The sequence below is a fragment of the Urocitellus parryii genome, chromosome 14 (assembly GCF_045843805.1).
Source record: "Urocitellus parryii isolate mUroPar1 chromosome 14, mUroPar1.hap1, whole genome shotgun sequence".
NCBI lineage: Eukaryota > Metazoa > Chordata > Mammalia > Rodentia > Sciuridae > Urocitellus > Urocitellus parryii.
In genome coordinates, this window is record NC_135544.1 from 61,064,246 (window position 1) to 61,078,649 (window position 14,404).

General features: G+C 44.4%; 1 protein-coding gene across 1 annotated transcript in view; it reads right to left on the minus strand.

Annotated features, from left to right (window-relative positions):
* The window catches only part of Csmd1 (CUB and Sushi multiple domains 1), a 1,139,207-nt gene that overhangs the window by 796,280 nt on the left and 328,523 nt on the right, over window positions 1–14,404 (minus strand). Inside the window, exon 4 of the mRNA XM_077792480.1 lies at window positions 10,141–10,335. Coding sequence (XP_077648606.1) covers window positions 10,141–10,335 — 195 coding nt within the window. The remainder of the gene's footprint in view (window positions 1–10,140; window positions 10,336–14,404) is intronic.

Genomic DNA, 14,404 nt, shown 5'->3' on the forward strand with positions numbered 1-14,404 from the left:
CTCTAGGGGGCAGCCTGATACTCCACTCCCTTTTCCCTTCACTGTTCCCCTTCAAGAAAGGACCTGCACATCCTATAGTCTGCCAGTCCAAGCCCCCTATAAGGATCACACCTGGGCCTGGGTATGGTCCAAACCATACCCCACCCAGAACAGAAGTAGGAAAGCAGCCAATCCCACTACAGAAACACGTTCTTGCTCAAGTAGGAGGCTTAAAATGAGAATAGTCTATAAGTAATACAATAATTCTCTTAGAAATGTTATATTTGGGCAAAAAAAAAAAAATGGCACAAAGACACTGACGGCTGCAGCCACCCATGGGAGGCTCCGGTCTGCTGCTCACTTGGCTCTGCTGGTTTGACAGGTGGCCTGCCACAGGTCATGGGGCTTGTGGTGACTTTATATACTCATCAGGGGAGAAGGGAAATGTCGGGAGGAGATAAAGTCAAAGCAGACAGAGAAAACAAATTGGTCCATAGCCACACATAAACAAAAATAATGATGAGCAAGTGACAGGAAAATAGGAAGAGTTATTTCAAGTTCCATCATTAACCATTTAATGAAAACTTAGAAAACATGCATTAAATAAAATATATATAAAGTATTACCAAAGGAACCAAATCACCCTGGAACAGTAGGTGCCTACACCAATATGATAGAATCTTGGCCCTGTGTTTTGTTCTAGAAATCACAAAGATTCTGGTTTGGCTCCTGAGTCTTTGATCCATTTTGATATGACTTATGTGCAAGGAGGTAGATAGGGATCTAGTTTCATTATTTGACATGTGGATATTCAGTTTTCCCAGCACCATTTGTTTAAAAAGCTGCCTTCAACATTTATTTTTAGCACTTCTGTCAACTATGAGTGTATGTGTTTTTGTCTCTGTGTCTTCTATTCCATTGGTTTTCAAGTCTGTTTTGGTGCCAGTACCATCCAGTACCATATTATTTTTGTGACTATACCTCTGCAAAGTAATTTGAGGTTCAGGATTGTGATGCCTCCAGCAAAATTCTTGCTCAGTATTTCTTTGGCTATTCTGGGTTTCTTATTCTCCCAAATGAATTTTAGGGCAGTTTTTTCTTATTGTTGTTTTGATGATATTAAACACAATTAGATATGAAAAAGGAGATTGTACCGCAGACATTCTGAAACACAGGAGTGTTTGTTAGAGACCATGTAGAAAATTTATATATTCCAATAAACTAGAAAATCTAGAGATATTGACAAATTTCTAGATACATATGAGCTAACAAAATTGAACCATGAAGATACTGAAAATGTAAATAGACCAATATCAAGCAAAGAAATTGAAGCAACAATTAAAAGCCTTCCAACAAAGGAAAGTCCAGGACCAGACCTGGACCATACAATTAAAGAAGAATGAACACCAGTCTTGTTCAGATTACTCCATAAAATTGAAAGGGAATGAACAATCCCAATACATTCAACAAAGCCAGTATCACCCTGATACGAAAACCATACAAACACATATTGGAAAGAATATTACAGACCAATATCCCTGATGCACACAGATGTAAACATTCTTAATAAAATATTAGAAAACCTCATCCGAAAGCATATTAAGAGGATGATAAGAAACGTTTCATCCCAGGGAAACCAGGTCAGTCCAACATATGTAAGTCAATACACATAACTAACCACTTAAGTAGAGTTAAGGATAAGAATCCTATGATCACCTCAATAGATTTGAAAACCCAGCACCCACTCATGTTAAAACACTGGGGAAACTAAGGATAGGAGGAACTTAACTCAAGACTGTAAAGGCTAGAAGTGACAACCCCAAAGTCAACATCAGAGTTCAGGGAGAAAAACTGAAAGCATTTCCTGTAAAATCAGGAACAAGAATGTTCTCTGACAACACTCCTATTCAACCTAGTCCTCAACACTATCCACAGCAATCAGGCAAGAGAAGGACATTATAGGGATACAAATAGGAAAAGAATTCAGGTTATCTGCTAGCTGACAGCATGATCCTATTTCTAGAAAACCCAAAAAACTCCATCAGAAGGCTTTAGAGCAGATGAATGGATTCAGCACATTAGCAGGATACATGATCAACATTCATAAACCAGTAGCTTTCCTGTACTCTCATAGTGAGTCTGCTGAGAAGGAAATCAAGAAATCTTTCCCATTCATAATGATCTTTAAAAAAAACAACTTGAGAATAAACCTGCTTAAGGAGGCGAAAGACCTCTGCAATGAAAACTGCCCAACACTGGAACAATAGCATTAAAGACGGTAAGAGACGGAAAGACCTCCCATGCTCTTGGAGAGGTGGCAGTGATATTGGCAGATATTTCTAAATGAATGATGGACCTCAGTGTCAAGTCACTTTGTTCATTGCTTCATGATTTCCACATGGAGGAGTTGGCAGCGGCAGGGAGCAGACTATCTGGGGTGTGGCTGGGCTCCCACAGCAGACTGCTAGCACAGTGCTATTTCTAAAGGCATTTTCCACATTGAATTTTTATAAAACCTTGCAGTTGAAGAAAAGGTTGTAACAGCTAAAAGAAGTCTGGATGCCTTTGAGTTAATCCAAGAAGAAGATAAGATTTTTAATAAAAGATGTATTTGAAGCTGCCGAGTTCTGTAAGTGGGGAACATAATTCTAAACATAAGCAGAAATCAAAGTGCACTGATTTGTACTTCCCCCCAAGGAACTTCAAACTTTTTAAAAGTTTTATTTTCAACTTTAAAATATATTCCTTGCCCGAGTATGAGTTTCGCTAGGAATCCATCTAACAGATATAATTCAAAATACAGAATAAAACATTATTTAGAAACATAACTTTTCCATATCTGTCATGAAAAATTGAAACCACCCACATACGCAATGACTGATAAATCTTTAAATAAGGTACCATGCGTCCATATGTATGAACATCCAGTGTGTTTACCAAGCACCCACAGTACTGCTTCAGTGAATATCTTAGTTGTAACACTAAATGCATAAAATTCAGGGTATATAATTAGATGCACTGTCTCTGGTCTATTTTAGAAACTGTAGGGAAAATATCTGTGAAAGAAGTCAGAAATACATATATTCAATATGATGTTCAATTTGTGATAATGGGAGACGTTACTTAACATTCTCCCCTAAAGGGAGAGTAGAACATCACCACCAGCAAAACCTCTAAAATCAGACTGTCTGGGTTTCAATCACATTTTGACACTTACTTTGGTGTCTCTTGGAAAGTGATTACTTTCTTTGTGCCTCGGTTTGGTTTTCTATAGAAAGTGAAATGTAATGGCATCTATCCATGGCTTGTTGTGACAGTAAAGTTAATTAACAACTGTAAAAAGTTTATAGCATTGAAAATATGAACTACTCAATAAAAGTAGCCATTGATACTTACTTCAGTTTGGCACATGGTGGTCATTTTATAATGACTGATTAAAATATGTTTTGAGCAGATATGTGAACATTTCCAGCTTTGGGTAAGTCTACTCCACAGGAAGCTGGTGATCAGAATGCAGCCATCTTCCCCAGGACTCCCTCCTGCAGGGGCTGGGATGAAAGGGGCTCCAGACAGGGACACCTCACCTCACCCCATCCCCTTTGGTCCTGCCTTATAAATCCATCACCTGGTTTACTCCAGAGATCATTGGAAATGATCCTTGCCTATCCTCATCCTTGTTTATTGTAGTCACTACAAGAAGCCCTGGTCTCCTGGGACCCATTACCTCCAGCCTCATACCCTCACATACCTGCACATCTCATTTTTCTAATGTCCTAATACCAACCCTCCCAGGCTCTTGAAACCCTTCAGCTAGGTCCTCTGAAGCTCTACACAAGTCACAAGGGAACCCCCATCTCGACTACTTGTAAGATGGTTTTCTTCCTCTAGCAGCAACCTGGCCATCTCAATGAGGAAGCCGGGTCCTCCAAGTCCTCTCAAAGGGCTGGTGGTTTACTGCACAGCCCACCCACAGCAGGTCCACAGGCAGACCCGTGTCCACCACCAAGTCTGACATTGCCACGTCCACATGACTTCTGTTCTTTCCTCCCTGAAGTTCCCCAGTCATGAGTCAAACACTGACATTCTCGTCCTTGTCTGTAAATTTCTACATGAATCCCCTTTAATCCTGGAGCATTTGAGCATCTGGCTCACCACCGTATTTTCCAACCTTTTTTTTCCCCAAACTTTATCTTAATTCTGGCTGATTTCCATGTCAACACAGGTGACCCTTTGAAGATTAGGCCTCTCAGCTCACTTGTCTACTCTTCCAAGAGCCCAACTTGCCCACCCATTGCAGCATCACCCTCATGTCCTTCAGCTGGTTCATGAGAATCCCCCACAGCCACAATCTAGCACGTCCCAGGCCCCAGATGGTGCACTTCCAGAACATGGACGCAGGGTCCTCCTTTCTCACCTTGCGTCCTGAGCTTCACGCCATCATTTAAACCCCTCTAATGCATTTTGCATCACTTGACTATCAGGAGGACACAGGAAGATGCTTCAGGTTCAAATCTGAACCAGGGTCCCTCTTTCTCCCATGCAGTAAACACACTGGGCTAAAACCAAAACGCACATGTGGATGGGTCTACCTCTCATGCTCATGATCCCCTATTGGCCCTTAATCACACCTAGAGAGGCTACTTCAATTTCCTTGGGCAATCTGACCTCACAGTTTTCACTGGTACCAATTTTTACAGCCTTAGTAGAAATTAATAAGCAATTAAACTTTTGAAATAATTTAGTGTCACCAAACTCTGAGCAAATCCAAAAGAGATGCTAATATCAAAACTTATAATTGTCATGAAAACTATTATAGAATTTGAAATTTGCTTTGTAAATATGCAAAACATAAATAACATTCCTAGAATTCTATCCTTAGGAAATAATTAAACAGAAGAAACAAAAGCAACGCTATCTGTACAGAGACACTGATAGCATTATGTGTAGAAGTAAACATTGGAAGCACTCATTATGTTTAATTATGGGAGAGATAACTAATAATTACTATTAAGACTGAGAATAAAATTTTGTCAATTGAAATTGGAATGTTTATGATGTAACTCTAATCTCACGAAGGAGGACGAGAGTGAAATACAGTCTGAGTTGTCCTGCGGGCCCACTCTCCACTCCAGCTCCAAGATGGTGGGGCTAGAGGACTAAGAGCCACCAGTGAGCACTGGTGTCAATCTTTACCAATTCTGAGACTGAAAGTAAACTTAAACTTTAAACTTAAAGTTCAGTATAAGGGATGGGGAACCCGATGCCTGGCCAGCACAGAGCCTGCCCATGACATGCCAGCTAGCAGGTGGTGAAGCGGGAGCCGGAGTGGCAGCCCCCACGGCTCGGCCATGTCTGCCCGACCTGTCACAAGTCACGCAGTTTCCTGGGCATGCAAACATTTTTCTTCAAAGCTGTCAGCCTAACTTGGTATCTGCCAGAAGAAATAATGAAAAAATACTATAAAGTAACCCACAAAATTGAAAATAATTGGCAGAGACACCAATATGTACTTTCTAAACTTGCTACGAGATTGTGTTTAATGAAGTCACAAACTTTGTACCAGGCATAAGGCCACAGTGTAGTGAAGATGCAAAACTGAAGAAAAGATTGACTATCGCTTAGTACAGGCGCACTTTCTAGGGCTCTTCTATCTGGTTTTGGTAAGCTTCCTATAAGAACACAGCCCCACTCACTAATCCTTTGCATTGCTTGGTTCCAACCAGAAATGGATTATGGTTTAGATGTGAGGTGGCCCCCAAATCTCATGTGTGAGACAATGCAAGAAAGTTCAGAGGTGAAATGACTAGGTTATGAGAGCTGTAAAGTAATCAGCACATTAATCTACTGATAGGGATTAACTGGGAAGCAACTAACTGTAGGTAGGTGGGGTGTGGCTGGAGGGGATGGGTCCCTGGGGGAATGCCTTTGGGGTATATATTTTGTCCTTGTTGATCAGAGCTCTCTCTGCCTCCTGGTACCAGGTCCCCAGACACTTCCCTCCACCACACACTTCTGCCTTATGTCAGATCCAGAGGTATGGAGGAGACCATCTATGGACTGAGAGCTCTGAAACGGTTCCCCAAATAAACTCTTCCTCTTCTAAGTGTTCTTGTCAGGTCTTTTGGTTTCAGAAGCAAAAAATGACTGAAACACCCTTTGTGTTGCTGACAGATCACTGCAGCTCCATCTGACACAGACTTCTGGAACGTAGCTGGTAAAACACAGCTGTATTTCAAGTGTCACAGAATTTATAGGCGCCCATAAAGGCATGGCTGCTCCCTTTTCCTCCCTCCATCTCATCACCCCAGTCTTCCCTCCCCTTTAACACCAGCAGAACATCTGCAAATGGAAAGCTTTGACTGACATATCCTAAAACATTAGCAAGTGACATTGTCATTTGCAATCACATTATGTGAGGTTGATCAGTTAAAGGATTCACGGCTTTGGACAAGTCTGAATACAGCCTGGGAGTGCATTATTTAGCAGGTTTATTAAGGCATCCCTGATATTGCTTCCAGGTCCTCATTTAGCAGCAGTTGGCCTGCTGATTACTCTTCACTCCTCCAAGAAAACACAACTGTCCCGAGATGGATAAAATTAGTCTTCTCTTAAAAAAAAAAAATCAAAACACCTGCCACGTCCTATATTCACTAACATTGTCACAAAATGGTGACAATGTGTTTTGACACATTGAGGTGAATATTTATCTTACGTATGTGTGTTTAGACAGATGGAAACCAGGGTAGGACTTCATGGTGTGAGCAGCCTTAGTTTTCAATAATGATCCTTATGCTTTCGTTATTCTGTGGTCTACATGTCATGCTCCCAAACAAACCAAACAAAAGCAGCTACAAGGCCTCCTCCTTCCAGCCCCAGACAGCTGGCAGTGGGAGCAGGAGGTCAGAGCGCTTCATCCCTGCAGATCTTCCCACCCAGGGCCTGTGCCTCGCCTCCCAGAGGCAGATTACTCATCTCCCAACCTCTGAGTGCAAAGGGTGACCCGGCTGCTGTTGGACAGATGAAGCTGGTCACCCTTAACCCCCTTCTTCCATGCTGGTGGACACCTACCACAGCCCCTCAAAGCAGTCAGTCAGTGGTCAGCACTACCTGGGACTGGCAGGCAGGTCTATTGGTGGAGACCAATGTCAGCCACTCCTCCGTCTGTTCTTCATTAGGGGTGCATATTTGCCCGTATGTGGGGTAGTCTGTGGGTATCTATGGAAAACGCATACCCCACGCCTGTGTCGCTGGTTATGAAGTCACTGTTTTGGTTTGCCTTCCACTTACTTCTGTTTCGAATCTCAGACAAGGAGCACTGGTGACAAGTAACCTCAGGTGAATGACTTGACTGAACCCCCAGTTCAGCAGCAGCCAAGAATGTTTCAAAAATTGAACTCTGCTTTAAAAATTCTACTAGGATGAACTGAAGGCAGAAATCTAAGACCTGACGCTGGGAGACACCCAAATTTCTGAGGAGCGAGGGGAGACACCTCTGTAGGCCAAGATCCAGAAGAGACCACAACATCCTGCCATGGGAGATGAAAGAGAAACCTGGGATGCCGTCAAGCTAAGAAGCTGCTGCACAGCAGAGCAGACAGTCCAAGGGAGGAGACAGACGGCAGGGGGGGACTTGCAAAGCAGGCATGTCCCCAGGGTTGACACCCAGAATATGCAGGGAGCTCCAACAACTCCACAGCAAACAGGAGCGATGGGAATGGACGGAGGAGGTGAATGGGCATTTCTCAAAAGAGAAGGGCCAACGAGGACATGAACAAGGCCTGTGACCTAAAACCCCCTGAACTGGCTTTGCGTTCCGCCGAGTGTGGGGTCAAAAGTCACTACAGTGCTCAGGGCTGGGGCACGGCCTCCACTGACTGTGTGAGACCCCGCCGCTGCGCTTCGCCTCCAGACATCCCCTACGCAAGGTGCCCAGGGCACCCTCTGAAGGACTGCGGCCCACGGTGGGGGTGATGGGCAGCGCTGAGAGGGGAGAGGACAGCTGGGCGAGAGGTCTGGCACCAGGGGGAGTGGCTGCAAGCCTGCTCCTCCAGAGGCACACCTGTCTGGCTCTGGAACAGGACGGTTCCACACTGGTCTCCCTCTCAGGGGAGTCTCAGGCAGCAGGATGGCCTCGCACTTCAGCACCTACTGGCCATGTTAGACAGACAGTCAGGTTACTTCTCAGAAGAGCTGCCCCTGACCCTGTGTGGCACTTGCCCTGTGTCATCGCTCAGGTTAAATAACACGCACTGGAAAGAAAAGTCCATGTCTGAAACACTGGACAGTCCCTGGGAAGGGACACTCTGGTGCCTCTGTCAGTAACACCATCAAGAAGGACCCTCTAGCAATTCCTGGGACTAAAGGATTAGAACTTTTGGGAAGCAAAAAAATAGGCACGTTTCATTTTTTGGAATCATCTCACCCGACCCCGATGAACTCCATGTACGTCTCTCTCAGCTAATGCCACATCTACACCTTTGTAAGAATTAGATGCCTGACATTTTTGTGATCCAGTTATTCAAATCAATAAGACACTGTTGTGTCTTTCACATTATTTAATTCCCTTGGTATCCTTACTCGGCCAAGTATAGAAAAAGACAAGACTTGAGTATTTTAGTATAAATTCATTCATCAGAAGAAAATCTATATGACAAAAGAACCTTGATGAAGCTGGGATTTGAGAGAACTGGTGAAAGCAGAGAAGGTGATTGACAGGTCAGTTCCACTGTGACTTTATAAGGGATGTGACTGTGGAATCAGTAAAGGCCCTAAAGGGGGAGGGGGAAGGACTCCGGGGAAACGCGAGCAAAGGAAGGTGTGTACACAACCCGGCACCACCTGTGGCTTCCCAGGGGTTTTCACGCAGAAAGACCCCGGGGTCCAGTGACTCCGTTTTGATGATGCTCTCCTGGTCCAGATGGTTAAACCGTAGACAGAACACTGTAATCACAACCCTAAAATATAACCTCGCAACGAAATAAATGCCATCGGCAATATTTTTTTTCTTTAAGCAGTTAAAGGGATGGTAATGGAAATACATGACAAATTGGACTGAGGTTTCATTTCGACAAATTCACTGGAGGCACAGCTGTGAGGAGACGAAAGGATGAAGCGGGACAGAGGACCCAGGCTGGGGCCCGGAGTGAGTGCTGTGCAGGTTAGCCAACGCCTTGCAGAGAAAACCAAACCCACTGTGTGGGCTCCTGGGCTTCCCGGGTGAGCACTCCCGTTAGGACAGACACCAAGCTCACTCCCAAGTCTGGCTTTAATTTGGGCTTACACATGATCCCAGAGAAGCACTCAGCACATTTTCTGGCATTTCATGAAAACCTCAATAGCCAGGCATGGTGACACACAGCTGTGATCCCAGCAACTCGGGAGGCTGAGGCAGGAGGTTGGTAAGTTCAAGGCCTTAAGAATATTAGTGGAGACCCTGTCTCAAAATAATGAAAAGTGCTGGGGAGGTGGCTCAGGCATTTAGCCACCCAGGGTGCTTAAAAAGAAAAGAAAAAGAAAAAAGACACAACTTCAACAAATATGGCTATATTTTAGTTTTGACTCTCAAGATGCATTTTCTTAGGAAAGTCAAAATCCAAGAGTTTGAAGACAGTTTTATAAAGACTAGAAAAGTAAAATGATTTCATCAGAAAAGTTAGAATTTCAGAGACTCGGGAAAAGTCACTAGCTTTATACCCTAAGTCAGCAATGGACATTTGAAATAGTGCAGTTATTTATGATTACCTGATTTCACAGTTTAAGAGTGCTGAAAGAGTTCTCAAAATACACTTTAATTATCAAAGGGTGTTTTTCATTTTTAATGAGAAAAAGATAAACTCAGAATCCTCAGATCCAGAAGGACATAAACATATGTAAGATAACAGAAGATCTTGACCAGAGAGAGCCACACAAAGAAGTGCATAAAGTCTGGGAGATAAATGAAGGAAACTTAGAACTTGGGGGACATAATGACATGGCACACACTTGCTGGTGGATCTATAAGGTCCTAGCCACGGATTCCAACATAACACCTCATGTGGCTTGTGGAAGTGACGAGCTGGCCTCTTAACTTCCACCCCCCCTTAAGTGGGCACGTATTGAATCAGCTCCAGAGTCACTCTCTCTGTCCAGCCGCTTTACAGAAAGGCGCTTGCTGTACCGTACCTCTGCAGAAAGGAGCCGGGAAGTCCCAGGAGGCGCCATTCCCGGGGCTGACGATGCAGGTCAGGACCGCGTGACCTTCCAAGATGTAGCCAGAGAGGCAGCTGTATCGGATCTTATCTCCTATGTTGAACCTCGTCCCGTGGAGAACGCCTTTCAGTATTTCCCCAGGATGTCCACATGTGTGGCTTGGTAAAACTATGGGAAGGAGAAAGAAAAAACAAAAGTGAAAGACAATTCTTCTGAGATCCATTCATATCACCATATAGGCACCACTTGGAACTATTAAAATGATCAGAGCTTTAGCACAGAAAAAAAATCTAATGATGTCAGTGTTTAGCATATCTGCATGATAGTATTTTTATAACCATTTTCGAAGTATAAGTAAATATATATCATTAAAAGACAAGAAACCCCGTGGTGCTGGGATCTGGTGATCCAGAGGAGGTCGGGGTTCCATGTCCATGCAGCCAGCAACCAGGTAGCACTGCGGACACTGAGGTCGGGGAAACGACAAGCACAGCAGGAAAGCATCCGCCAGCCTCCTCGACCTCAGGCTAGATGCACACTCCTGCCAATGTCCTGTCTGAGGGACACAGAGCTGCATGAGGACTAAACTGAAGGTCCTCTCCATCCATTAAACACCTGACTGTCCTGGAACCCAGGCCCAGGCTCTGCACACCTACAGCGTCTGACCTGGGGGAGCTTTAAGTACTCCCTGGGACAACATGAGGACCACATCCACTTGTGATTCCAAAGCAGGGTCTCGGTTCTGTTCTTTTCGACCTGACTTTTCTTCTGGCTGAGGTTCTACTCAATCAACTGCCTTGAGACTTAACCGACAAGATTTCATTCCATGGTCAAAGAACAGGCTTTTGCACAAAGTCGACGCAGCAGCAGGCAGAACGGATGACATGTGGGATTGTGGACTGTCTCCTGCTGCTGGTTTTCATCGAGCATGTCCTCAGTAATGAGTGTATTCAAAAGAGCTAAGTGCTTAAGTTTTTTTTTTAATTTCTTTTGAAATGACTTAAGTCCAAACTTAGACATAAATAAAAGTTTAGAGAATAATATTAGTTATTAGTAGTTTGGTATTTAATAGTGACATGATTATGGATCTCCATTTACCTAATCAAGTAGTGTTCATATCTAGTTTTTAAAATTTTCTGAAAACCATGTACCAAAATATATTCAGAAAACAAAATAGTTTAGTACAATCTACAATCAACTGTGTTGTCTACTTAAAAAAGCATGTTCTAGACAGGTACAGTGGCATGTACCTAAAACCCCAGTGCTCCTGGCCCAGTCAAGAGGATCACAAGTTCAAGGCCAGCCTCAGTAATGTAGCAAGGCTTGAAGCAACTTAGCAAGATCCCCTCTTAAAATAAAAAAGGGAGGTTGGAGATGTGGCTCACGGCTAATCACCCCAGGGTTCAATTCCTAGTATCAAAAAAGTAAGTAGATTCTATGTTTGATTCCACACCCACTTCTCTGCTAGCCATTTTGATACACCGGAGCACTGTGGTCAACCCTATGACTCTGCAGCGCTACATGACATTAGAAGTCATCCCTGCCACAACTGCCCCTTTGTACAGGCTCCAGCAATGACTGTTCTCCCTTCCAATTCTGTAAGAACCACTTAAAAAAATCAAACAATTTTAAATAAAAACAAATGAATACCCAATTTAAAAATGGGCAAATGATCTGAATAGACATCTGAGGAAAATATGAAAATGGAAACAAATACATGAAAACATGCTCCACGTCACCAATCATCAGGGAAACAGATCAGACCACATGGAGGTGCCCCCTCAGACTCTGGGAGTGAAGCTCCTGGAGAAGACAGTGCTGGCGAGTTTGCAGGTGGCAGGGAGCCCTTGGACGTGTGGTGGGAATATCAGTTAGTGGGGCCATTATGAGAGCAGCAGGCAGGCTCCACAAGACCTCAAAACTGAACTTCCACAGGATCCAGCCACCCCACTGCTGGCCCCTGTCCAAGCACAAGTCATCGCTGTGTTGGGAGGAGACCTGCCCCTGCACGTGCACTGCGGGCCACTCACAGCAGCCAGGAACACATGCACCAGAGTGTCCACTGTGGGGGAGCGGGGAAGCACCTGTTCTGGCCACACCAGGGAGCACCACTCAGTTGGGAAGTCAGGTGAGTCCTGCCATGGCAGCACCCAGGGACCGGAGGTCACATGCCAAGACATCACGCCAGGCTCAGAAGACAAGCCACCTATTCTCATCCCAGGAGGAGGCTTCCATCAGCTGTGTCCAGGTAAACTGCCTCCAAGGAGAAGAGAGCTGCCATGTGAGTCTACCCAGTGCTTTCACACCTGCTAACACAACTGCCAGCCCCACAAATGGAAAATAATGGAAAGTAAGAACCACCCACTCGAAAACAAAGCCACCTGCACAGCATTTTCACCCGTTTTACTGTGGAGAACAGCAAGAAAACACTTCTAAGTGCACTCTGCCGTGGAGTCTATGATTGTCTGCTGTTAGGAAGCCCCACGTTACACGATACCACAGCAACCGACAGTGGGCACCTGTGGGCAGGCAGAGCCACGCGGGTGCCCTTGGACTTGCATATGGGACAGCATGGTGCCAATCCTGGACTGTCAGGAGTGTTCCCAGGAGGGCGGAAACGCACGGCAACGCATCACTGGGGGAAGCATCAGCCGACCAAGACGGGGAGCCCCCTGCCAGGGCTCTGAAGGGGCGTGTGACACAGTGTCCTGGAGTGTCAGAGCTCACCCTCCCCCCGGGAAGAACAAGCCGATCTAGGAAAGATGATTTCAGTAGGGGACATTAGTGCCGATGCTGAACGTAGGAACTGTCAAAACAACAACAACAACAACAAAAACCCTGGAGCATGTGCTGTTCCCACAATTAACATCCAATTTCCAAAGGCCCAATAGCGGTAGCTGACCCTCGCCCAGCTGTCCGCTTCCCTCCCAAGGGTGCAGCCTACTCAGGAGGGCAGCCAGGGTGGCCATTTCTTGGGCCTTTAGACCACTTTGATGGCTTCCATTTTTGTTCTTGTCCCGAGATGTGTTGGCCTTAACATCCTGACACTGGGTCAGAGTAGCATCACGAATCAACTCTCGGCCTGTGCACGGCGGGACCCGTTCTCAAAGGACAAGACTGCAGGAAAGTGGAACGGCGGCTAGGTCTCCTTCTCATCCGCTCTCTGCTCCCTAGTGCTTCCCAGCCAGCCGTAGTCAGGCGAGAGATGCGAAGGCCAAGGAGAACTCCTGGGACTCCACACCCCTGCTCTGACCCTCTTATGGGATGGAGCTGTGCCTGGCTGAGCGCCTCTTGCAGGTCCTGCCTGGCTCCAGCCCGGGGCGCTCCCTTTCCATCTCTGACAGGGTCAAGAACGGTGGCCCACCCTCAGCAGGCGCTGGCTAGAAGTGTATTGGTTCAACTAAATAATAATGTATCTTTAATGACATAGAGCATGTTTTCATAGATTTAAACCTTAGTTGTGTGTATAGCTCATAATCCTGATGGAAGCTGGAAAAAAATCAAATTTTTCCAAAGCAGGTGGCCAAAATATCATGTTGGAAAACAGAATCAGTTAATAATTTATAACTTTAAATCATTCTGTTCCCACATTTGACAAAATATATATATATATATGTGTATACACACACACACACACACACACACACACACACACACATATATATACACACACACATATCAGAGCCTTAAACCGAATTTAAAATTTTACTTTTCAGTACTCGAGATTGAACCCAATGGCAATCTACCACCGAATTACATCCACAGCCCTTTTAATTTCTATTTTGAGACAGGGTCACTCTAAGCTGCCCGTTCTGGCTTCTAATTAGCAATCCATGACCCCAGCCTCCCTATATACAGGTGTGTGCCAATCCTGGCAGCTGAATGCAGATTATTTAAAGAAAAATAGCTTAGAGTAATCAAGAACTACCTTTTAATATTTAAAGTCATTGGTTGGTAGCACAAAGTTATAAATTGATAACTGAGGATCTTTATTCTTAAACAATTACATCTCGAAAATTTTTTCATTTAAGTTTTAGCATAATGTCAATAAGCAAACAGGCATAACTGGAGTTACAAAACTTACTTCCAGTTGCAAACAATAAGAAAAGCAAAAATGCTCAGATTCTAAAACAATCAATCTTGCAAAAATTTGCAGGTTTATGAAACTAAAAAACTAGATGGTATGATAATTCTATTCAAATACTTAATACTCAGATACATAAAAATTACTAAAACA